Source organism: Microtus oregoni, unplaced genomic scaffold (assembly GCF_018167655.1).
Source record: "Microtus oregoni isolate MIOR12 unplaced genomic scaffold, Mior012 000015F_ref0000493, whole genome shotgun sequence".
Taxonomy (NCBI): Eukaryota; Metazoa; Chordata; class Mammalia; order Rodentia; family Cricetidae; genus Microtus; species Microtus oregoni.
This window is the reverse complement of record NW_024543074.1, coordinates 1666093-1691976: the sequence shown is the minus strand read 5'-3', so window position 1 is coordinate 1691976 and position 25884 is coordinate 1666093. Positions and strand designations below refer to the sequence as shown.

General features: G+C 45.0%; 1 protein-coding gene and 1 non-coding gene across 2 annotated transcripts; one reads left to right on the top strand and one right to left on the bottom strand.

The window, feature by feature from the left end:
- Nucleotides 1–8057: 8057 nt before the first annotated feature.
- Nucleotides 8058–8160, bottom strand: LOC121457183. The gene has a single exon (XR_005975685.1). It is a non-coding gene; the product is annotated as a U6 spliceosomal RNA (small nuclear RNA).
- A 2158-nt stretch (nt 8161–10318) lies between these two features.
- On the top strand, nt 10319–23685 carry Mrpl45 (mitochondrial ribosomal protein L45). Its single transcript, XM_041664994.1, has 8 exons — nt 10319–10466; nt 11287–11464; nt 12695–12812; nt 14403–14501; nt 19201–19249; nt 21164–21313; nt 22703–22876; nt 23080–23685. Exons 1-8 carry the CDS (start codon nt 10401–10403, stop codon nt 23164–23166), a joined length of 921 nt encoding a protein of 306 aa, XP_041520928.1. The 5' UTR covers nt 10319–10400; the 3' UTR covers nt 23167–23685.
- Nucleotides 23686–25884: the final 2199 nt, after the last annotated feature.

Here is a 25884-nt window from a genome sequence, read left to right as displayed (position 1 = left end):
AACCCCCATGGATTCCGCCATACTAAGCCGCGTTTGAGCTGAGATCAAATCAACTTAAAATGATGTCAAAATAGTGGAGACTTTTTAAGACTATTTTTTAAGCTCAGTAAAGAGCAAATGAGGTAATTGCACAGGGCTTGCGATCTGAAATCCCAATGCAGCCCTGGTGCCCTCTAGTGGAAGTTTCCCGCATTAGCACACATGAAGCTCGCCAAGAGCATCTCAAAAGAATGCTGTGTTCGGGGGAAAAGTATATCGGATGTTGGAGCTCTATGGGTGTGGAGGATGAAGTACAGGTTAGAGAAAATGTGTGGTAAGCACCAGAGATATCACACAAGGTCCGCAGAAGAGTCATGCTGGTAACCGCTCCGGGGATCTGGCCTTTGTGTGTTATAAAGAGGAAGGAGATCCATATCACTTGGGAAACCGGGCTTTTGGGATTCAGGAGAGAGACTTTTCCCCTCCCCCTTTTACTGAGGACAAACTAGTGATCAGAGATGCAAAGTGACTCGTGTAAAGCCACTGGGTAAACGAGAAAGCCAGCAAGGGGGGGGGGGGGAGCGTGTTTCTTTGTCCCTAGAGCGCTTTCTCACCGCACCACACTTACTGGTTGATGGGTTGACTCTACCCCATAACTTGAGTATATAAAGACGGGAAACTTGGAGATACAAGCAGAGACAGCGTTTACCTTCATCTGCCCACAGGCCATGAAATTTCCACTCTTTCATTCAGTGCCTGTTAATGCGAAACCTTACTTCAGGCTCTGCCTTTCCAGCCTGTGGACCCTGGGGAAGGGAGGGAGCTCCCAGGTGGACTCTCCACGCCTCCAGCCCTCAAGGGCGCATCTGGAGTTTCCTCCTCACACTAAGGCACAGAGATTTAGTTCTCTTTCCCTCTCCCTTCCCCTCCCCTCCCCCTAAAAGTAATCCCTGAGAGTGGAAGTGGGTTAGAAACAGATTACTCTGATCCAAAGGGCTTTGGCCTCTCTCCCTAAACACAGCGTGTGTGCGGTGCGGTGGAGGTAGGGAGTCACAGATAGCCTGAAATTCCCTTTTAGGAAGATCGCTTGATTTAGCCAGCTGGGAGAAAGTGGAGCAAGGAGAGGGATTAATTCTAGACCTCACTCTCCAGCAGCAGCAGGATGCATGGCTTCTTTCCCGGCGGAGCGGGGATGAATAATATCTCTCCCTAAACATGCCTTCAGAACGAGGAATCTAGGGCAAGCACAAAGGCAAAGCTCGGTCTCCAGCAGCAGCGGAAAGAGGAAGAATAGATGGGACAGAAAGGCAGCCTTGAGAAGAGAGTTCTGCGGCGCAGGCAGAAGGGATCACTCTGGGCCGTGGAAACTTCCTGTGTTTCTGTGGTCTAGCGTCAGGAGAGATGAGAACTGCGTGTTAGAGCTCCCCGAGGAGCCATCTCGTGTCTTGGCCTGGAGATTTCTCATTCAGGGGCACTGCACTGTAGGGCAGGGTGTTCCTCTTCTGTGTCCAGCATACAGGTCAGCCACACTCCTTAGCATTCCACTAGGCTCCCATACAGACCCTTTCCAGGACTGACTCAGCAGGCTGGAGCCCTAACTAACCAGAGTGGAACTCATTTGATTTTACTGAATTAATAATTCTGTAATTTAAGAATCGGATTACCACCTTTGTATAGCTGAGAATCAGGCATGGCCAAGAAGCTGCACCAAGCACCATTGAATCCCTAAGCACTTGTGAGAGTCCCAGGGAGTTACCCTGGGTGACGAAGCAGCACTGATGTCCTTAGCTAGAATCAGTTGAGAGCTATGTGCTAGGAGTCACCACTCTTGTTTCCTCTGGGGCACCTTGGTCCCTTTCTTCTCCGTGCTCCTCTCACTTTATGTCAGAGAAGCACAATGTGAGCACTTGTCAAGCCTATTGCTTGTAATAATCCACGCATTATCATGTTTAGAATCAGATTCTTCCAGTTCTCCAGAAAAAATGTTCCTGTTCAAATCCCTTGTGCTCTACTAGATGTAGGTCTCTCAGAGAAATTTCAGAACTTACAATCTTTTTTTTAATTTATTTATTATGTATACAATATTCTGTCTGTGTGTATGCCTGCAGGCCACAAGAGGGCACCAGACCCCATTACCAGACCCCATTACGGATGGTTGTGAGCCACTATGTGGTTGCTGGGAATTGAACTCAAGACCTTTGAAAGAGCAGGCAATGCTCTTAACCTCTGAGCCATCTCTCCAGCCCAGAACTTACAATCTTTAAAAACCAAAGCCGGAGCCAGGCATGGTGGTACATACCTTTGATCCCAGTACTAGAGAGGCAGAGGTAGTTGGATCTCAGTAAGTTTGAGGTCAGCCTGGTGTATGAAGTGAATTCCAGGACAACCAGGACTGTTACACAGAGAAACCCTGTCTCAGAAAAAATAAATATATTAAATTATGTATACGTGTGTCTATGTGCACACGTTGGTATGCATATGTGTGTGTGTGGTTCCTGCAGAGGACAGAGGTGTTGTATCCCCCTTGGGATGGAGTTACAGGTAGTTGCAAGCCTCTTGCTATGGGTGCTGTAAATCAAACTCAGATGTTCTTAAGCGCTAGCCTTACCTCCAGCCCTTATAAGATTCAATCCTGATGTTATCTGCCACGGGGAAGGCAAAAATACATATAACAAGGAGTTCTATTCCCTTTAGGCCTGTGATTGTTTAAAGATAATTGGCCCTCATAAGCTCATAGGAAGTGACACTATTAGGAGGTGTGACTTTGTTGGCATGGGTATGGCTTTGCTGAAGGAAGTGCGTCACTCTGAGGTGGGGATTGAGGTCTCATATATGCTCTAGCTATGCCTAGCATCTCAGACCACTTCCTGTTACCTGTGAAAGATGGAGAACTCTCAGCTTCCTCTCCAGCACCATGTATGCCTGCATGCTGTCTTGTTCCATCATAACAATAGTGGACTGAACCTCTGAACTGTAAACCACCCTAACGAATGTTTTTCTTTGTAAGAGTTGACCTGGTCATGGCTGCTGAGTGTGTGTGTGGGGGGGGGGGGAGTGTCACACAAAGATGGGGACAAACCACCGAAGTCTACTAAACCAGAAGCAAACTTTATTTAAGAAACCAGATTTCAGGGGGCTGGAGAGATGGCTCAGAGGTTAAGAGCATTGTCTGCTCTTCCAAAGGTCCTGAGTTCAATTCCCAGCAACCACATGGTGGCTCACAACCATCTGTAAAGAGGTCTGGCACCCTCTTCTGTCCTGCAGGCATACACAGACAGAATATTGTATACATAATAAATAAATAAATGTTAAAAAAAAAGAAAAAAAGAAACCAGATTTCAGGAAAACCAGAAGAAAACTTAAAAAGAAAAAAATAAAAACACCTTGGGGCACAGAAGCTTATCAGCTCGCTGAGACCACAGCCAGAGATGGTGTTTGTTAGGCTGTGGCAAAAGGCTGGTTTCTGCCCGGCGGTGGTAGCACACGCCTTTAATCCCAGCACTCAGGAGGCAGAGGCTGGCGGATCTCTGGGAGTTCGAGGCCAGCCTGGTCTACAGAGCTAGTTCCAGGACCAGCACCAAAAGCTACAGAAGAGAAACCCTGTCTCGAAAAACCAAAAAAAAAAAAAAAAAAAGGCTGGTTTCTGAATCCACCTTTTTATAGTACAGGCACCAAGCTTTAGGTCTGAACAAAGGAATTTTTACAATCTTGTCCCAACCAGCAGGTCAGTCAAGGGAAACCCTAAGGGAGTTGAAAGGGACAAGAGATGCAAGGGATGGAGACAAGTCAAGATTCTGATCAAGTCTCATTTATTAGGGGAGTAAACAGGGTAGACATAGGGTAATGGGAAAGAGGGAGTGGGTTCTAACGTCAATGGGTAACTAGGAAGCTATCATGAAACATGGTCCAGAGGAGATTACAGCGAAAGTCACTAATTGCAAGGAAACGGATGTTTTTAGCAATTAGTCAGAAAAAGGGACTGCTAGTAATATCAGAAGGTTAATAAATAAGAATAATTGGTTCTAAGGCTCAGAACTTAGAAGATAGCAAAAAGCTTTTCACACAATCTCAAGGTAGAACTCAGACATAGATTGCCTTACTTTACAATCTTCATTTTCCAGTTAAACTAATGTTTGTGTTTAAACTATTGCCTTCCTTGGTATTCCAGGTGGTGTTTACTGAAGCCCTGTGCCTTCCCTTTGATGCTGCCAGTTTCATATAGCAGGGATAATGGTAACCCAGAGGCCGTATATCTATTTCCTAAAAGTTGACTCAGCTCATATCCATAGGCTAGCTCTCAGTTTGCAGAGAGATGCTTTGGCCTTGTGAATAGAGCTATGGGTTGTAAAGTGAAGTAACCCACTGTTAATAGTTAATCCTTAAGCTACTGAGGAAGCCATCTGAGAAAAACAGTCTGTTCTCATTCACCTAGGCTTAAAACTTTCTATTTTCTTATTTTTATATTCTTATTCCTGGACCCTTTCAATGGTGTCTCTTCATGGCAATAATTAAGACAAGTTCCATTTGTTTTGCTTTTTTGCTTTGTTTTTTTAATACATTTTTTATTCATATTTATTGAGTTCTACATTTTTCTCTGCTCCCCTCCCTGACTCTTTCCTCCTCTCTTCAATCCTCCCCCAAGGTTCCCATGCTCCCAATTTACTCAGGAGATCTTGTCTTTTTCTACTTTCTACTTCCCATATAGATTAGATCTATGTAAGTCTCTCTTAGTGTCCTCATTGTTGTCTAAGTTCTCTGGGATTGTGGTTTGTAGGCTGGCTTTCTTTGCTTTATTTTAAAAAACCACCTATGAGTGAGTACATGTGATAATTGTCTTTCTGTGTCTGGGTTACCTCACTCAAAATAGTATTTTCTAGTTCCATCCATTTTCCTGCAAAATTCAAGCTGTTGTTATTTTTTCCTGCTGTGTAGTACTCCATTGTGTAAATGTACCACATTTTCCTTATCCATTCTTCGGTAGAGGGGCATTTAGGTTGCTTCCAGGTTCTGGCTACGACAAACAATGCTGCTATGAACATAGTTGAGCACATGTCCTTGTAGCACGATTGAGCATCCTTTGGATATATACCCAAAAGTGGTATTACTGAATCTTGAGGAAGGTTGTTTCCTAATTTTCTGAGAATTTGCCACACTGACATCCAAAGGGGTTGTACCAGCTTGCATTCTCATCAGCAATGCAGAAGTGTTCCCTTTTCGCCACAACCTCTCCAGCATAAGTTGTCATCAGTGTTTTTGATTTTGGCCATTCTTACAGGTGTAAGATGGAATCTCAGAGTTGTTTTGATTTGCATTTCTCTGATGACTAAGGGTGTTGCAAAGTTCCATTTGAAAGTTAAAAAATGGACTCCAGGAACACCTTGTGTATTGGTAGACATGGGGAATAAACTTCTGACTCATAGTATTTCCTTTTCACTATTTTTTGTTTGTTTGTTTTGTTTTTTGAGACAGGGTTTTTCTGTGTAGCCCCAGCAGTCCTGGAACTAGCTCTTGTAGACCAGGCTGGCTTCGAACTCACAGAGATCCACCTGCCTCTGCCTCCTGAGTGCTGGGATTAAAGGCGTGCGCCACCACCGCCTGGCCCTTTTCACTGTTGTTGAAGAGATTTATTTTATTTTTATTTTATGTGATGAGGGATTCCCCTCTGTATGCTGTGAATACCATTGGTGAATAAAGAAAATGCCTTGGCCTATTGATAGGGCAGAATAGAACTAGGCGGGGAAAACTAAGCTGAATGCTGGGAGAAAGGAGGTAGAGTCAGAGAGAAGCCATGTAGCCCTGCCAGAGACAGATGCCAGAACTTTACCTAGTAAGCCACTGCCATGTAGTGATACATAGATTAATAGAGATGGATTACATTAATATGTAAGAGTTAGCCAATAAGAAACTAGAGCTAATAGGCCAATCTGTTTATAATTAATGTAGGTCTCGGTGTTTTTATTTGGAACTAAACAGATGTGGGACCTGGTGGGACAGGAAACTCTGTCAACAAATGGTCCCCAACATGTGAACAACTGCATCCTCAGAAAACCTGAGAGAGCTTGGGAAGTAATTCTAAACAAAAAAATAACAGTGTTAAGCATGGCTCCTTGGTAGCAGCAATTTCTCGGGTTTGCTCTCTTTGCTAGAGGCAAGCACATCTCATTTAAGAGAGGCTTCCTGACTCAGCTTTAGCTGTGAAACCTTGCAACTCTTTTAAGAGTCCCTGTCACCAAACACTTAAATGGTGTTTACAAACATCCGACAGCATCCTTCTTGATGGTGGCAGGGACTGTCGAGGTTCGATGCTAGCCCAGACCCTAAATTATTTCTCTTGACCAGTCATCAACATAAACTATCTCTCCCTGGACTCACATGGCTTTATCAGGAAGGAAATATGTTCCTTTGGAGAAGAGGTTTTACTTTTGTTTCCACAGGAAATGAGAGACTATGGACTCATTCCAGGTTAAGAAAAATCAGGTTTGATCAAGGAAGACCCCCCCCTGAGAAATCTCTGATAGTAGCAGATGGCCCAGATGTATGAGTTCTACATCCAGAACAGTTTCGAGACTTCTGATTGAGATGATCAAGCCTCACAGGATACTCCAGTCAGGACTTGATCATAATTCTAAATTTTCTTTAGGTCCCCATAAGATTATCAGTGCTCCCAATCAGCAGGAAGTAGCCTAGAAAACTATGCTCACTTTTCTAAAGAATAGATTATGGATATTCATCTTTGTTTAGTGTGTTGGTTACAAGATATTATGGATAATGGTCTGGACAAAAAGCTAAACAAAGGATATTGGATTCAGAGTTCTTGTTTTAAAAAAATAAAAGGGGAAGTGCTGTGGAACAATGGTCTTTTATCCTGTCACTTGCATTATTTTTAATAAAACGCTGATTGGCCAGTAGCCAGGCAGGAAGGATAGGCAGGGTGATCAAACAGGAGGATGTAGAGGCGGGGCAATGAGAAGAGGAGAATTCTGGGAAGAGAAAAGATTCAGTCTGCAGTCATCACCCGGACACAGAGGAATCAAGATGAGAATGCCTCACTGAAAAAGGTACCAAGCCAAGTGGCTAACATAGACAAGAATAATGGGCTAAGTTAAGATGTAAGAATTAATTAATAAGAAGCCTGAGCTACTAGACCAACCAGTTTAAAATTAATGTAGACTTCTGTGTGTTTCTTTGGGGCTGAATGGCTGCGTGACCAGGTGGAACAGAAATCTCAGTTAACATAGATGAGTGCTTGTCTGAATGTTTCTATATGCACCACATGCATGTAGTGCCATCAGAGGCCAGAAGAGGGGGTCCGATCCCCTAGAATTAGAGATACAGGGGGCTATAAGTCACCACCTGGGTTCTGTAAATGGAACTTGGGACAGCTGAAGAGCAGCAATGGCTTTTAATCCCTGAGCCATCTGTTTGCCTTTATTTCCTTTTTTCTTTCTTTTTTAAAAGCAAATAACAAAGACTTGGTTTACCAGTTTTTTAAAACCAAAACTTAACAGTACCTATTTATTTATTTTGTTTTATTCACTCATTCATTCATTCATTCATTGTGGGAAGTGAAGGTATGAGACAGGGTTTCTCTGTGTAGCTCTGGCTGCCCTAGAACTTTCTTCTTCTTCTTCTTCTTTTTTTAATGAAATTCAACTTCTTTATTTTTTAAGATTTATTTATTTATTATGTATATGGTGTTCCTCCTGCCTGTACACCTGCATACCAGAAGAAGACACCAGATCTCATTATAAATGGTTGTGAGTCACCATGTGGTTGCTGGGACTTGAATTCAGGACCTCTGGAAGAACAGCCAGTGCTCTTAACCTCTGAGCCATCTCTCCAGCCCCTAGAACTTTCTTTGTAGACCAGGCTGACCTTGAACTCAGAGATTCTCCTGCCTCTGCATCCCCTGTGCTAGGATCAAAGGCATGAGTGACAACTGCCCAGCCCAACAGTACACATTTAAAGAATTATAGAACTGGCAAAATTGACAGCATTTATGCACAATTATAAAACATGAATTGAAGAAACAAAAAGAAATATAAGAAATATTTCTGCAGAAAGTTCATCTTGACGATAAAAACTTGGAATACTTCATGAATTTGGTGTTATCCTACATAGGGACCATGCTAATCTCGTGTACCCTTCCAGCTTTAGTGTATGTGCTGCTGAAGGGAGCACAGGGCAAAATCTCTTTATCTTGCATTCTGAGAAATGCAAACTATTAGTTCTGGAGGATTAAGAAGTATTCTTTAGTGTTACTTCCTCAGCGGACCGCTGGCAATTAACCTCGGACTTCGTGAGGAAGAAGGATAATACAAATTCTCCAAAACACCTAATCAAATACAACAATGATCACCTTTAATGAACTAAACCATATTGACTAATCTTATTTCATCCAAGCTGATATGGAATTAGTTTGCAATATCTGCGAAACTGACCAGAGGTCAGGCAGAAATGACTTTGGGTGTGTTACCTACCTACTCCAGTGTGGCCAAAACAAAACTTGACAGAAGAGCAGAGTCTGAGAAAGATTGTAACAATATTCTGCAGTAACCAATAGCCATGCATCCTGATAGGCTTTCTCACTCATCGGGTGTACCAAATTAAAAAAAAAATCATGTTTTATTTTATAATGAATAAATAGGTAGATAGGAGTCTGAAAAGGAGTATGAGATTTTTATGGCCAGGCAGGATGGAACACACCTTTAATTTCTGCATTCAGGAAGCAGAAGCAGGAGGGATCTCTGTGATTTGAAGTTAGCCTGGTGTAGAGTTCCTTGTCTCAAAAACAAAACAAAACACCAATAATAATTGTAAGTAAAAGAGCCAGGCAGTGGTAGCACATGCCTTTAATCCCAGCACTCAGGAAGCAGAGACAGAGTTTAAGGCCAGCCTGCTCTACAGAGTAAGTTCCAGGACAAGCAAGGTTACACAGAGAAACCCTGTCTCAAAAGAAAAAAGAAAAAAAAAAAAAAGGAAAGTAAAAGAAATAATGAAGTATTAGATATCTCTCATTTAAATGTTTATTAATATAAATACTATTTATATTATTTAGTTAACATACATATAGTACCTAGTTTCATGTCACTATTAGTGTATCATGGTATAGGTTCAGGGCTAAGGCTAGCAATTCGGGGAAATTATTACCCTTGAAGAAGTTTCAAAGGGCACTCATGATGGGTGTGCCTGTAATCCCAGCTCTGGGGAGGTAGAAGCAGGGAGATGAGGTGTGGCTCAGTCCACCCCATTTACATAATGAGTTAAAGAAGTTCAGACTTGAAATAATCAGTATGGTTTCCAGACCTGTGACCTGTATGGAATCTCTCAAACCCTGTGACAGTGACCCTCAGGATTTTAAGCCATCAGAGTCTCCTTCAGTGGGAAAGCTCGACATGCACAGCCCGTAACTCCCAATCTATTGCAAAATATTGTAGACGAATGCTCAAGTAACAGTAATCTACAGAATATGAAAAACCAAGAGTATGGACAGTCTTTGCTCCTCAAACGTGTTTATGGCACTGGATGTTCTACGGTAACCTGAACATCACATTTATTTAACGTAGGCATCTTTGATTTGATGTAATCTGGTCTGATTGAAATTGTTCGCTTCGGCAGAGAGGCTCTTAACAGTGAGGATTAAGTTGATATATGTAAGTCGCTTAAATTGCCAGGCGCCTATTAAGCAATTTTGAAAAAAACGAGCTATTACCAAATTTGGTAAGTGGGTTTTTGGTTTTTTCTTCTTTTTTCTCTTTCTCTTTCTATCTCTCTCTCTCTCTTTTAATGACCAAAACAAAACAAAAACCCAGATAGTTGTCAATCCACGTGCCCGGTTGCTTTTCAGTAACCACAGGGATCAGTTTCTCTAATGGAACAAGAAGAAAGAATTTCCATGTAGAAAACTAGGTGGGGCTCAAGTTTAAGGTTATACAGCATTTTGCGGTCAGATACACACCCAAAAACTATCATTTTCGCACTAAATTCCTCCAGTGTATTCCAAGTAATGAAAGAAAACACTAATCTCAAAGTCCTCCGATTTCAAAGAGAAACACTTTTCATTCTTTTAGTGAAAGCAAACAAGGTGTAACAGTGTGCTAAGCAACCAGGAATGCAGCAAGCCGGCTCCCCACAGAGAGCCTCACGCGCAGGCGCGGCTGGTTCTCCACCGCTCTCCGGCTCGCGCGTGACAGCCGTGCGGTCTACCCGAGTTCCAACGTGGTCTCACTGCGCACGCGCAACCACATTGCGCGCGCCCGCTCCCCCCACCCCGAACGTGCGCGTGCGCGCGGCTCACCTTTCGGCCGAGGGCGCGCGCCCTGGAAAATTCCACTTCCGAGCTCGCTCCACCCTATGCGCCTTTTCTCCTGCTCAGTGCACTGCGGCTCAACAGGCATCCCAGCGGCCTTTGCGCGGACAAAATGGCAGCCCCCATACCGCGGGGCTTGTCCTACTTATCCTGGGCTTTGGGACGGTGGTCTCGGCAGGTGGGTAGGGACGAGGCGAATGAAATTTTAGAAACAGAAGGAGAAGGACAAAGTAGAAGGAAATAATCGGACAGTGGCCGTTGATGAGTTTGGATGATACGTGTCTGACTCCGTCTGGGGAAGAATTGGAGGTGTATGTGATCCCTTTCTCTGAGTGAAGACAACCTGGGCGGGGCCTTAAGCTTCTCCGCATTAGTCCCAGTCTCTTTGGCGAGATGTTAAAAGGAACGAAGTAGTGGCTTGGAAGGTGGTCCGGCTTCTTTTACATTATTAAAAAAAAAAAAACTGCCAAGGATAGAGGTACAAGGTCGGTTTTGTCTTAGCCTGGAGCAAAACTCATGATCAGAGAAAAGGCCACCTGGCTTCTCAAATTTTATTGTCCAGTTTGGAGCTAAAAGGACAGAATTAGGTCAATTCGACCCTGCCCGGGTAGAAAAGGAAAAATAGAAGTGTGGAGAAAATACCCACGAGATCTTGCTTTTCAGTATTGGTTTGATCCTAAGGTCACTATCAAGCTAAATAAAAGGTCTTTGAGGGTGGGACTTCCGCTTTGCTCATTTCCGCATACAGCCCCACTGCAGGATGTGTCAAAGGAAAGCTTTTAGTAAGTGTTGACTGATGTTAATAAAGGTTATTAATTGGCTGGTGGTAAGAGCCATCTCTAGGTGATCGAGTAGTAATGTAGTTTCGCCATAAGTTGTTTCTTAACTTCTGAAGCATTCTTTGGATATGTCCGTTCTGTAAGACTTTGCCTACAGTTGCTCAAGATAGGTATTGCTTTCCAAATCACTTCTTTGCTAACCTTTCCTTTACCTCCCAGCCCATTCTGGTGACTCAATCCCCAGCTGTAGTTCCAGTAAAAACCAAAAGCCGGTTCAGACCCCCTCTTCGTGAACCCAAGTACAAAACAGAGAAGGAGTTTTTGGAACATGCCAGGAAAGCAGGATTGGTTATTCCTCCGGAAAAGATGGAGCGTCCTATACATCTGGCCTGTACAGGTGAGGAATAGTATTTCTGGGCTCCTGACTCAATCCTCTACGGTCAGATGTCTGGTGCTTAGAATGCCTTTGACTCTGATTGACAGCATTAAAGTCCCCCCCCCCCTTGAGACAGGCTGTCTTCAAACTCAGAGATCCATCTGCCCCTGCCTCCAAAGTGTTGGGATTAAAGGCATTTGCCACCCACTACCTCTGATGACATCATTAAATTAACCACTAGGTTCAACCTCTGTAATGATTAACTTTATATATACTATAGTTCATAAAGTCAGTTTTATTTTGTTTTTACAATACTTGGGATTAAATATAGGGCCTCGTACATGCTAAAAAAATACTGTAGCACTGAGTTATATCCCTAGCCTCTCTTTCTTTTTCCCTTTGAGACAGAATCTTTCTAAGTTTGTCAGAGTGAACTAGAGTTTGTGATCCTCCTGCCTGAGTAGTAAGGGCAACTTAGGGCTACAGCACTAGTCCTGTGTATGTGGTCCTCCTTTGATCTTGCTCTCACACAACTTCTAGAAAGAGTGTAAGTTCTTAGCCGGGCGATGGTGGCGCACGCCTTTAATCCCAGCACTCGGGAGGCAGAGGCAGGCGGATCTTTGTGAGTTTGAGACCAGCCTGGTCTACAGAGCTAGTTCCAGGACAGGCTCCAAAGCCACAGAGAAACCCTGTCTCGAAAAACCAAAAAAAAAAAAAAGAGTGTAAGTTCCTTTTTTGTCAAAGTAGAGACACTCTAGAAGGAGTTCATTATTCTTTTTTTCTAGAGATGTCCCAGTAGTGCAAACAGTTCCTGGTACTTACACAAGTATGGCAAGGTTGCCTCTATGTGCAAGTCTGATTAGGCTGCTTAATATCCTGTGTCCTGGGGGCTGGAGAGATGGCTCAGTGGTTAAGAGCACTGGCTGCTCTTCCGGAGGACCTGGGTTCAATTCCCAGCACCCACATGGCAGCTCACAACTGCCTGTAGCTTTATACCAATGCACATAAAATATGGTTAAAATAAATTATTAGAAAAATATATCCTGCTGGGCGGTGGTGGCGCACGCCTTTAATCCCAGCACTCGGGAGGCAGAGGCAGGCGGATCTCTGGGAGTTCGAGGCCAGCCTGGTCTACAAGAGCTAGTTCCGGGACAGGCAAATATATCCTGTGTCCTTCCCAGTGTTAGCTACCCTCAAGGTGATGTTTTCTCAATCTTCCAACAGATTTTTAATTCCCTTCTCTCCTTTCAGCTGGTATATTTGATCCCTATGTTCCACCTGAAGGTGATGCTCGGATGTCATCCCTTTCAAAGGACGGACTGACACAGAGAACAGAGCGATTAAAAAAGAATGTGGCATCACAGCTGGCGTAGGTGTCGGAGACAACTGGGGTTCAATATTCTAGGCTGAGAAGAACATGTGATATTTTATACTTATTGTGTTATGTAGTATATTACATTGATTTCCTTCTCTTTTTCTTTTTATGTGTTTTGCCTTCATGTAAGTGTACCAGAGAAACCCTGTCTTGAAAAAAACAAACAAGCTGGACCATGCTTTTATCTCAGCACCCTGGAAGCAGAGGCAGGCAGGCAGATCTCTTTGAATTCGAGGCTAGCCTGGTCTATAGAGGGAGTTCTAGGACAGCCATGTCTACACAAAGAAACCCTGTCTTTAGATAAGGAAGGAAGGAAGGAAGGATCCTGCTACTCCCCACTTCTATTTTTTGTTTGCTTTTTTTTTTTTTTTTTAAGACAGGGTTTCTCTGTGTAGCTCTGACTGTCTGAGAGCTTACTCTGTAGACCAGCTTGGCCTCGAACTCAGAGATCCAGCTGGCTCTGTCTTCTGAATTCTGGGATTAAAGTCATGAGCCACCAGGACCGGCTTCTTGTTCAGTTTTCAGTGTTGCTATTTAGAAGCTCTTTGCTCTGATACTTACCTGTTTGGTCCTTTCTTTGGTGCTGCAGAGCTGGAGACTGAATGAGGACCTTATAGATATGCATTACCTCTAACGAAGCTCCAGCCCCCAGTATTTGTAAGATGTAGATGTTTTCTTTAATCCCAGAATTCTAAAATTTCACTTTGAAAAAAATTTTTCCTTGAGGTTTACTTTAAGTTATGTATATGTGGGGGCTGGAGAGATGGCTCAGAGGTTAAGAGCACCGACTGCTCTTCCAGAGGTCCTGAGTTCAATTCCCAGCAACCACGTGGTGGCTCACAACCATCTGTAATGAGATCTGGTGCCCTCTTCTGGCGTGCGGGCATACATGGAGGCTGAACACTGTGTACATAATAAATAAATCTTTAAAAAAAAAAAAAGTTATGTATATGTGTTTGTAAGTGAGTGTGTGCACCTGAGTGCTGGTACAGTGTTCGGTCCCCCTGGGGCTGGAGTTCAAGGCACTTTGAGCTGCAGAAGGATCTGGGACCCAAGCCTCTGCAAATCAGTGTGCTCCCTTAGCCTCCGAACTACTCCAGACCTAAGAAAACAAACCTATGTTTTGTTTGTTTGAAGACAGGATCTTACTATATAGCTCTGGCTGTCTTGGAACTCCTGTATAGACCAGGCTGAACTCACACTCACTGAGATCCACCTGCCTCTGCCTCCTGTCTTAACTACCAAACCCTAGCCTGCTTGTTCTTTGTTTATAATGTTTACATTGAGAGAGATTGGATTTACAGCCTTGACACAGTCAAGAAATAATTATTAACTGGGTAGATGGGCATGGAGATTCATGTGAACTAAAAGTTCTAGAAAACATAAAGATTTCATAGTTTTATGACAGTTTATTTATTTGTTCGTCTGTGCACATGCACAGGCTGACTCTTTCCACAGCACAAGTATGGTTGTCAGGGCCGCCTGGGGAGTCCCTGAGATTGAACTCAGGTTGTTAGTATTGGTGGTATGTGCCTTTGCCTTCTGTGATGACGTCTTTATGATGGTATTATCTTAATTTTACAGAATTCGAAAGATAAAAGAATTTGATGCTAATTTTAAAACGAAAGACTTCCCTGAAAAAGCTAAGGATATTTTCATTGAAGCTCACCTTTGTCTAAACAAGTAAGTGAACTCCTGTCTTGTGTATGTTCAGTCTCCACAGCTACTGTTAAGTAGTAACTGAAGCCATTTGTTTGTTGTTGTTTGAGACAAGGTCTCTCTTTGTAGTTTTGGCTGTTCTAGAATTCTCTATTAGACCAGGCTGACTTCCTCTGCCTCCCAAGTGCTAAGACTAAAGGTGTGTGCCTCCACAAGGTGTAAATGGAGGCAGAGTTTTTCTGTCCCATCTACCCAGTCCCAAATAAAAATAGAAAAGCTTTTACTAATTGCAAAATGCTTGGCCAGTAGCTCAGGCTTATTATTGATAGTTCTTACTTACTTTTAAATTAACCCATTTCTATTAATCTTTGTATTGTCATGTGGCTCATGGATTTCTCCTGTTCTCTAGCCTCTTGCCTCTTGGGCGGCTTGCTGGCATCTCTCCTGACTCCACCTTTCTTTTTTTTGGTTTTTCAAGACAGGGTTTCTCTGTGGCTTTGGAGCCTGTCCTGGAACTAGCTCTTGTAGACCAGGCTGGTCTCGAACTCACAGAGATCCACCTGCCTCTGCCTCCCAAGTGCTGGGATTAAAGGCGTGCGCCACCACCGCCCGGCTGACTCCACCTTTCTTTATCTGAGTCCTTAGTTTGATTGTCCCACCTAACTTTATCCTGCCTTGCTATAGGCCAGACAGCTTTATTACTAACCAGTGAGAGTAATACAGATTCCCAGTGTGCAGAAGGATCATCCCACAGCAACAAGGGGCTTGTCTTTAATTTTAGGAGGATCTCACTATGTATCCCAACCTGTCCTTGAACTCATTGTATATTCAAGGTTGACTTTGAACGTTTTTTATTATTATTAAAATTGTTTTGTTTCATTTTGTTTTTTGAGGCAGGGTTTCTCTGTTTTACCCTAGTTGCCCTGGAACTCGCTCTGTAGACCAGGCTGGTCTTGAACTGACAGCGATCCACCTGCCTCTGCCTCCCAAGTGCTTAGGTTAAAGGCATACACCACCAGCTCCCAATTTATTATTATTATTTTATTTATTTATTTATTTATTATGTATACAATATTCTGTCTGTGTGTATGTCTGCAGGCCAGAAGAGGGCACCAGACCTCATTACAGATGGTTGTGAGCCACCATGTGGTTGCCGGGAATTGAACTCAGGACCTTTGGAAGAGCAGGCAATGCTCTTAACCACTGAGCCATCTCTCCAGCCCCCCAATTTATTATTTTTATTTTGTGTATGTGAGTGTTTTGCCTGTGTGCATGTCTGTGCGCCGTCTGACTGCCTAGTGGCCTTGGAGGCCAGAAGAGGAGGAGTTACTAGAGTTATAGACAGTTGTTAGCAGCCACGCGAGTGCTAGGAATAAAACCTGGGTTCTCTGCAAGGGCAAGAAGTGCTCCTAACTGTGGAGTCATCACTCCAGTCCCAGGCCTCGAATTTCTCATCCTCCTACCTATCTGAGAGTGGGATAATGAGCATATGTTATCACACCTGGTATGAGTGGGCTTTTACAAAAAAAAATGGATTTTTTTTTTTTTTTTAATGAACAGGGTTTCTCAGTAGCTGTGGAGCCTGTCTTAGAACTCACTTCTGTAGACCAGCCTGGCCTCAAACTCACAGAGATTTGTCTGCCTCTGCCTCCTGAGTGCTGGGATTAGAGGTGTGCGCCACCACTGCCTGGCTCAAAAATGATTTTTTTTTTAAATATTTATTTATTTATTTATTTATTCATTTTGTATACAATATTCTGTCTGTGTGTATGTCTGCCGGCCAGAAGAGGGCACCAGACCTCATTACAGATGGTTGTGAGCCACCATGTGGTTGCTGGGAATTGAACTCAGGACCTTTGGAAGAGCAGGCAATGCTCTTAACCGCTGAGCCATCTCTCCAGCCCCCCTCAAAAATGATTTTTTAATGATTTAGTCTGTCTCAGTTCTAGCTATAGCTGTTAGTGCTCTCCTGGAATGGCTTCTGTTTTTGACCTACCTGATCCCATAATCCATCCTGGTCTTCTGTGCGTTTATTTTATCATGAACATTTCTGTTTTTCTAGAAAACTTTTTCTTCCTTTTTTTTTTGTTTTCGAGACAGGGTTTCTCTGTGTAACAATCCTAGCTGTCCTGGAACTCACCCTGTAGACCAGGCAGGCCTCAAACTCACAGAGATCCACTTGCTTCTACCTCCTGAGTGCTGGGATTAAAGGCATGTGTGTCACCACCATCTGGCTTTTTTTTCCCCTCTTTTTTTCTACCAAGCTATTGTGTGTGCTGTTTCTCCTTTTATTGATTTTGTGTGTGTGTGTGCGTGAGTACATACATGAGTGTGTTTGCATGCAGCATATGTGTGGAAATTAGAGAACAGCTTGTGGAAGACGGTTTTCTCCTCCCACTATGTGCCCTGGGGATTAAACCCAGGCCTCAGTCTTGACAGCAAGTTCTGTTATCTTCAGAGCCATCTCACTGACTCCCTACCCGTTCCCCCTGTCCACTCCCATCTGTCCCCCTCCCATGCCCCCAGACAGGGTTTCTCTTTTACTTTCTGGAACCTATCCTGGAACTTGCTCTGTAGACCAAGCTGGCCTTGAGCACACAGAGATCTGCCTGCCTCTGCCTCCCACGTGCTTGGGTTAAAGGCTGCTCCACCACCCTGTGCTGGCCCTGTGCTATTTACAGTTATTTTTCCTGTTTCTTTTTCTCCTTTCATTTGTTGATTGGTAGGATTTCTTTCTTTTTAAAAAAAAAAGTTTTGGGGCTGGAGAGATGTCTCAGCAGTTAAGAGTACTTCCAGAGGTTAAGACCTTTTTCCGATGTCCTGAGTTCAATTCCCAGCAACCACATGGTGGCTCACAACCATAAGATCTTGTGCCCTCTTTTGACCTGCAAGAACACATGCAGGCAGAACCTTGTATACATAATAAATAAATCTTTAAAAAAATAAAAAATAAAAAAAGCTTTTGTTAGCCGGGTGGTGGTACATGCCTTTAATCCCAGCACTTTGTGAGTTCAAGACCAGCCTGGTCTACAGAGCTAGTTCTAGGACTGGCCCCACAGCTACTAAGAAACACTGTCTCGAAAAACCAAAAAAAATGCTTTAAGGATTTCACACAATTGTGTTCACATTTACCCCTAACTTGTCCTCCTAACTCTTACCAGATCCACCTCCTATCCCTTTGCTCCCCCTTTTTTAATAACCCAAGTTCAGTTTGTGTTACCCATACATATACCTGAGTATCAGGCCATCCACTGCAGTGTAGGTGACCTACCCAGAAAACTCACATTCTCTCCCCAGAATCTACTAACTCTCCTTTGCTTTTCAGTTAGGGGTAGAGCTTCAGAGCCCCTTCTCCTCCATGTTAGAATGCTGACAGGCTTGATTTTGTGCAGGCGGCCATGAATGCGGTGGTCCTGGCATGTCCGGAAGACGCTGTCATGGTCCTCCCTCTTCTGGCTCTCACAGCTTTCGGCCGTCTCATGTGTGGTAGTAGTCCCTGAGCCGAGGAAGGAGGGTGTTTTCTTTCTTTACTTTTTCAGTTTTCTTTTTTATTTCACACTAAGATCTGGGCTAGAAGAAACACTTTATCTGTGCCCTGGTGGGCTAGCTTTCTATCCCTTCTCAGAGACGCAGGACTCTCCATCTGTGCCCTGGTGGGCTAGCCTTCTATCCCTTCTCAGAGACGCAGGACTTTTTGGAGAGATATGACATCAAAGTCCAAACTTCCTGCACTTGAAGAGTCCGAGGGTGCAGGGGCAGGAGAGACACAGGCCGCCTTCTCCTAGTTCAGAGACGAGAGTGCGCAATAGAGGCCGGCTGTTGGCACTGAGTGACTCATGTGCCTCAGAGGAGATAAGGGACTTTTTATTCCTGCATGGCATCGGACTTTGTTCCCAATGCCAGCGTTGAACAAGGGTCAGTGGCACATCTTAGTGAATATCCTTGCCCACCTCAAAAATCTGATTTCAGAGGAACTTCTCTCTGCTCCAGAAATAAACTGTTCAATGCTCTTAAACATCAAGGTTTTGTGTAGATCACAAATTAATATATCATGTGGCCCACAGTGCATATGAAGAAAATGTTTGTATAAATGAATTTTTTTCCACATTTTCAGGACCATTTTCAACTTTAAAAAAGAAAAACTTAGCCGGGCGGTGGTGGCGCACGCCTTTAATCCCAGCACTTGGGAGGCAGAGGCAGGCGGATCTCTGTGAGTTCGAGACCAGCCTGGTCTACAAGAGCTAGTTCCAGGACAGGCTCCAAAACCACAGAGAAACCCTGACTCGAAAAAACCAAAAAAAAAAAAAAAAAAAAGAAAAAAAAGAAAAACTTTTTTGCTGAATGGGGGTAGTGTACACCTTTAATCCCAGCACTTAGGAGGCAGAGGCAGATGAGTTTCAGTACAGCTTGGTCTACAGAGTAAGTTTCAGGATAGCCAGAATTACACAAAGAAACCCTGTCTTGGGCGGGGCGGGGGTTAAAAAAAAAAAAACTCTTTTCTATACACTTTGTTTTGTGTATATGTAAATGGGAACACACATACCATGATTCATGTGTGGAGTCAGTACTTCTCATGTGGATTCTGGGGATTGAACTCAGCTTCTCAGGCAGTCTTTGTGGCAAGCCCTTACCCACTGAGCCATCTTACCAGCCCATTATCAGGTTTCATAGAGGGTACCATAAAAGTTGGAGTCAATAATAAATATATGTTTTTCTTTTCCAGCTCAGACCATGACCGGCTTCATGCCTTGGTAACTGAACACTGTTTTCCGGTAGGTTCATTTATTTATTTTTATGTGCGAGTGTGCCTCATCTATCCCAGCCCTGATAGCTCTGGAAAACACTCCTTTCATTGCTGAAATGTGCAGGGGTAAAATGAAAATAAAAGAGAGAAAAACATGCACTATCAATAGAAGTACACATAGTAATTAGCAGTGTGTGAGAGGAAGTGATGTGTGCAGTAGTTTGGTGTGTGCAGTGGTGTTGTGTGTGCAGTGGTGTTACGTGCGGTGGTGGTGTGTGCAGTGGCAGTGTGTGGAGTGGTGTGTGCAGTGGCGGTGTGTGGAGTGGTGTGTGCGACGGCAGTGTGTGGAGTGGTGTGTGCAGTGGCGGTGTGTGGAGTGGTGTGTGCGACGGCAGTGTGTGGAGTGGTGTGTGCAGTGGCAGTGTGTGGAGTGGTGTGTGCGACGGCAGTGTGTGGAGTGGTGTGTGCAGTGGCGGTGTGTGGAGTGGTGTGTGCGACGGCAGTGTGTGGAGTGGTGTGTGGAGTGGTGTGTGCAGTGGCAGTGTGTGGAGTGGTGTGTGCAGTGGCAGTGTGTGGAGTGGTGTGTGCAGTGGCGGTGTGTGGAGTGGTGTGTGCAGTGGCGGTGTGTGCAGTGGCGGTGTGTGGAGTGGTGTGTGCAGTGGCAGTGTGTGGAGTGGTGTGTGCAGTGGTGTGGTGTGTGCAGTGGTGTTACGTGCGGTGGTGGTGTGTGCAGTGGCAGTGTGTGGAGTGGTGTGTGGAGTGGTGTGTGCGACGGCAGTGTGTGGAGTGGTGTGTGCAGTGGCGGTGTGTGGAGTGGTGTGTGCAGTGGCGGTGTGTGGAGTGGTGTGTGGAGTGGCGGTGTGTGGAGTGGTGTGTGCGACGGCAGTGTGTGGAGTGGTGTGTGCGACGGCAGTGTGTGGAGTGGTGTGTGCAGTGGCAGTGTGTGGAGTGGTGTGTGCAGTGGCAGTGTGTGGAGTGGTGTGTGCAGTGGCAGTGTGTGGAGTGGTGTGTGCAGTGGCGGTGTGTGGAGTGGTGTGTGCGACGGCAGTGTGTGGAGTGGTGTGTGCAGTGGCGGTGTGTGGAGTGGTGTGTGCGACGGCAGTGTGTGGAGTGGTGTGTGCAGTGGCGGTGTGTGGAGTGGTGTGTGCAGTGGCGGTGTGTGGAGTGGTGTGTGCGACGGCAGTGTGTGGAGTGGTGTGTGGAGTGGTGTGTGCAGTGGCAGTGTGTGGAGTGGTGTGTGCGACGGCAGTGTGTGGAGTGGTGTTTGCAGTGGCAGTGTGTGTGGTAGCAGTGTGTGCAGTGGTGTGTGCAGTGGCGGTACATGCACTGGTATAGTATGCAGCGTGAGTTTTTAGTGATTTGGAGAAGAGACCTCTTAGAGGTGGATGGGTCTTTTTTTTTTTTCTTAATGTGATTGGTGTTGTGTCATGGGTGTTGGGTCTCTTGGAACTGGGGTTACAGACAGTTGTGAGCTACCATGTGGTTTCTGGGAATTGAACCCAACTCCTCTATAAGAGCAGTCAGTGCTCTTAATCACTGAGCCATCTCTTCAGCCCTGGTGGATTGAGTAGTTTAATAAAATGTTGTTGGGAGGCAAGTATGACCAAAACTTGACCAAACTTAGGAAATGCTGGGCAGTGGTGGTGCACACCTTGAGAAGCAGAGGCACGTTCATCTGCTGATCACCTGTCTCTACCTTCTGAGTGCTGGGATTAAAGACATGTGTTGTCACCACCCAGCTATAATTCTAGCACTTGAAAGATTGAATTAGCATTCCTGCCAGGGTTACAGAGTGTGTCCCTGTCTCAACCCCCATTCCCACCCCTAAAATGGGGTTGAAGCATGGACTGCGGTGCCTGTTGACTGCAGGGTTGCATTTGTAGTCTCAGCAGCAGCACCTTGCAGAAGGGAAATCTCATGAACTTTTCTCTTCTTCCCTCAGGACATGGTCTGGGACCTCAAGTACAAGACTGTCCGCTGGAGCTTTGTGGAATCTTTAGAGCCAGCCCAAGTGGTTCATGTTCGCTCTTCAGGCATGGTGAACCAGAGCAACATGTATGGCCAGGTCACTGTCCGCCTGCACACTCGGCAGGTAGAGTGGGTGTTTTATTCACTCTGTATTAAGTACATTAATAATAACCTCAGAGCACCAACATGCAGCAGTGTTGCTTTAAGGAATGAATATCAGACTTCCTCTTGGAATGGTTTGACCAGGAGTGAGCCCAAGTTTGAATTCTCCACTCCTCTACCTCCTGTGTGTATTCTGTGGTTCCTGGTCTACCCAGAATGTGTCTGTGCCTGCCTGGATGCCATCTGATATCCAGCTGCCACTGTGTCCCTAACAAAGGACTTTCCTCTGTCTTTATTGAATAGCACAGAAAACAGGGTATGGAAAAGGGATGATGGAGCCTGGACAGAAATCTTTAGCAGAGTTTTTTTTTTTTTTTTTTTTTTTTTGGTTTTTTGAGACAGGGTTTCTCTGTGGCTGTGGAGCCTGTCCTGGAACTAGCTCTGTAGACCAGGCTGGTCTCGAACTCACAGAGATCCGCCTGCCTCTGCCTCCCGAGTGCTGGGATTAAAGGCGTGCGCCACCATCGCCCGGCTTTTAGCAGAGTTTTTTATAAGGGATCAAATTTTGCTGACCCTAAAGCACTCAAACAGCCCTGCAGAAATGTTATCAAGGGGATGTCGGCTGCTTGAGCCAGTTCTTACTGCAGCACACACATACACTACTCTGTTCAGCCAGTCCTTACTGCAGCACACACATACACTGCTCTGTTCAGCCAGTCCTTACTGCAGCACACACACATACACTGCTCTGCTGTGGGGGCACGGAGGAGTCCAGAACTGTGTCTCAGGCTAGGTTGGGAAAGCATGGGAAGGTCAAGACATTATATTGTTCTCTTAAAGGTGACTTAAACTCAGACAAGCTGATGACACCATGGGCCAGCAGGCTCAGTCTAAAGTGACCTCAAGGGTTTTAACTGGGCCAGGGGTCCAACAAAAACATTCAGTCTCTTTGAATGAAAGAGTTATTTTTATTAAATTTCATCACTGCAACTCTCATGTAGGGCATCTGTCTCTGGACTGTTGAATTCAGGGCTGTTAGTGTTTCGTGGTTCTGGGGGTTGAACCCAGAGCCTCATGAGTACTAACTAGGAATATGCTCCCACCACCGTGTTCCACCCCTTGGCCCAGGACTGTAGGTTCTCAGGAAAAGTTTGCTGGCCTCTCGCCACTACTAAGTGGTATCTACACTCAGGTGTGGTGTGAGACTGCTGTTGGTTTTCCACCTTCCCCATCTATCAAAGAAGTCTGAACAGTAGTATATCAACAATGATTAGTTCCAAGTTCAGAATTCTGAAATAATTTTAATTTTCATTAATTTAAAATTTTTTTTTGTTAGGATTGTTTCAAAAATGGTTGTATGACAAAAATAGAACAAAATCCTGACAGGCCAGAATTTATTTCATCATTACAGACTTTGGCCATCTATGATCGGTTTGGCCGGTTGATGTATGGGCAGGAAGATGTGCCCAAGGATGTCCTGGAGTATGTGGTATTTGAAAGACACTTGATGAACCCGTATGGGAGCTGGAGAATGCATGCCAAGATTGTGCCCCCATGGGCACCCCCTAAGCAGCCCATCCTCAAGGTAAGGCTGCTTGCATGCTTTGAGACTTGAGGCTGTATGTTGTCTTGACTGCCTAAAACTCTCCTCATGGGCTCCACCTAGTGGAGAGAAAGAAAGAAGCAGCACTAGGGAAGGGGAACTTTTCCTGGCTGCTAGGGAGTGAAGTGATTCTGGGTAAACAGCAGACTTGATCAGTAGGTAACTCAGCCTCTTATTCTTTTCAGACATTGATGATTCCCAGTTCTCAGCTGAACCCATGGGAGGCGAATGAAGAGACACAAGGAGAGGCCCATAAGCCTCAGCTTGCCTAATGGCATAAATGACTCCTGAGGAGCCTGGCAGTGGTGGCACACGCCTTTAATCCCAACACTCAGTTGGCAGACACAGGCAATCTCTGTGAGTTTGCGTCCAGCCTGGCCTACAGAGTTCCCGGATAGCCAAGGCTACCCAAAGAAACCCTGTCTCAAAAAACAGCAACAAACAAACAACGAAAAGACTCCTGAGGGCTGACCGGATGATGGGGCTGCAAAACCACCTCCATCCTGTAGGCCTCCCTTGCTCTCTCCTGCCCTGCCTGGGTCTTTTCAGAAGACCCTCCCCCTTTGCAGTTGCGGCTGATATCCAGCCAGGTAGACGGCTGGGATCCAGACGTGGAGCATCTTCCTTTTAAAGTCATGTTTACCTCCTGAGGTGACGTGAAAAGCGGCGTGTGTGAGAACATACGTGACACGGGCTTCTCACGGCAGGAACTGCGAGTAGGCCAACAGCGTGTATTTTTCTATACACAGCAGAGACCAACATTTGAAATAAAATACTATGAAAGTGTTGAACAAATTGTGGTTTTGTACTTTTGCCCTGGTTCAGACTGGGAATAGAGCGGTTCCATAATGTCAGAAGTGGAACCCAGAGTTATGAGTGATGTAACACTTCCGGGGGCTCGCGACCAGAAAGAGTACTTTGTGTTTATAAACCAGGGTATCTCTCTGTAATCCCATTGCTGGGGAAGTGGAGGCAAGAGGAGGACAGTAGCTCAATGTCATCCCTGGCTATGCAACCGTTTAGAGTCAACCTGGGCTACCTGAGATCGTGTCTCAAGAACAATGACAAAAAATAGGGTGTTACTTAATTTTACATGTATGAGTGTGCTGTCTGCATGTATGTTGTACACTTACATGCCTGATGCCCCTGGAGGTCAGAAGGAGTTGGATTCCCCAGAACATGAGTTATGGATGGTGGTAAACCACCACGTAGATGCTAGGAATTGGATCTAAGTCTTCACTTACTGAAGCAGGTGTATTAAACAAATTTTTCTACACACAGGAAAAATGAGAGCCTAAGTTCTCAGACTTGATCTTTCTCAAGACTGAGATTTTCTTTGTCCCTTAAAGTCAAAAGTAATCTGTTCTGACCATGTCTAGAATAGGGTGAAAAGAAACTGGAATTGAGTCAGCAATTAGTGACCTAGCTCTGGTCTCTCTAAGCCTGCCCTTTGAGCAAAGCTGCCAACAGAACAGGCCTTATGGGGGGAGACTCATGTTACTATTTATTTGTTGGTTATTTATTCATTATGTGTGAGAGAGTGTTTGAGTGGGAATGGTGTCGATGGTACAGCTTTCAGATAGAGGCCAGAGGATAACTTTTGTCTTCTAATGTGGATTCTAGAAATTGAACTTGGGTCAAGCTCTCATGACAAATGCTTTTACCCACGAGCCACCTCACTGACCCAAAACGACTGCTGTTTTTCTAACGGCCCGTGAGTGTGGACTGTGGACACAGACCTGTGTCTATGCTTCAGGAAAAGAGCACTGGCGGCCAATCTCACGCTGTTTGCTGTTAGCCCTCTGGGCTTAAAATGTACATCAGTTTGCAGCATCGCTGTCCAGGTGGGGGTTGGGCACATCCTGTTTGCCTGAGCCCTGGATTAAGGCAAAATAAGAAGTGCTTGAGCCAGATCCCTAACCGAAGAGTGTGAAGGAAGGGAGATAATCCCAGCAGGGAAGAGAAGTGGAGAAACAAAAAAGCACACTTAGTGGGCAAATGTTACATTGATGTCTCTTGAATTTACGAAAAACAGTGATTCAGATAAGCTATTTCATCCCATTGCCATGGATCTGACTCAGGGTCTCTAGATAATCTTAAATTGCAGCTAAGCAATAGCTGCCACCAGGAGGCTAGGGGATAAGTGCAATTTTCATATCCTCTGGGATCCAATCCAGCTGAGCAAATGGCCCCAGATGTGCAGGGTTGGCTAGGAGAGCCAGGCAGAGAGCATCTGTTAGCTGTGATTCTGGGCACTGGGAGAGGATAAGCCGGACCACCCAAAGCCCTACCCGGCACAGTTGGAGCAGGCCCTGTTCTCTCATCTGCTGCCTCTGTTAACAAAGAAAACCACCATTATAAATAAACGGGTACCGAGTACGGTAGCTGGAAACAAGCAGTCTTTATTATTTTCCCGGGAGGCTATTATAACAGCGAATGCAGAGATAGACCATATTCCAGCTAGACCAGACCCAGTGAGATTGCCCTGGGGTGCACAGTTAGTGAAGTCTACCTTAGCTCAGAAGTTGTGGGGTTAAGTAGCCACAACCCAAAACAACAAACTACTGCTATAGAAATCCAGCACAGGAGGTCTGGGTGGCTAGGAGGGCTCCGTGTGGGAATGAGGACAGCTGGCCCCCCAAGTCTGAGAGTAGGTGACTGGTCCTCTGCTCCCTTTTGGAAAGGAAGTACTCAGCCGCTTCTTCTGTGCGACACTTGTGCATAGACTCCTGGTTTGCTCCCTGGGCATTTGATCTCACTTGGGGTTTCCCACCCCTTGAGCAGCGTCTCTATCTGTGTTGTCTTTAGTGTAGCCAGCTCTGCTGCATTACTCTGCCTGGCTGCACCCCGTCTCCCTCTCTTTACACGTCTTTCTCCTTCCTAGTTTCCCTCTGGTGATATCATGTAGCTGCAACCCTCTGTTATCTCACGCTGCTCAAGCAGGGTAGCCTGAGTGACGCTTGAGAAGAGAGCCAAGGCGGAGTGGACCC

Bases quoted from the DNA above. Each gene is read 5' to 3' on its own strand.
- Mrpl45 (XM_041664994.1), top strand. From the start codon at position 10,401: ATGGCAGCCCCCATACCGCGGGGCTTGTCCTACTTATCCTGGGCTTTG. The intron at 14,502-19,200 runs GTAAGTGAACTC...TTTCTTTTCCAG, and splicing joins GCTCACCTTTGTCTAAACAA to CTCAGACCATGACCGGCTTC. The intron at 21,314-22,702 runs GTAGAGTGGGTG...TCATCATTACAG, and splicing joins TCCGCCTGCACACTCGGCAG to ACTTTGGCCATCTATGATCG.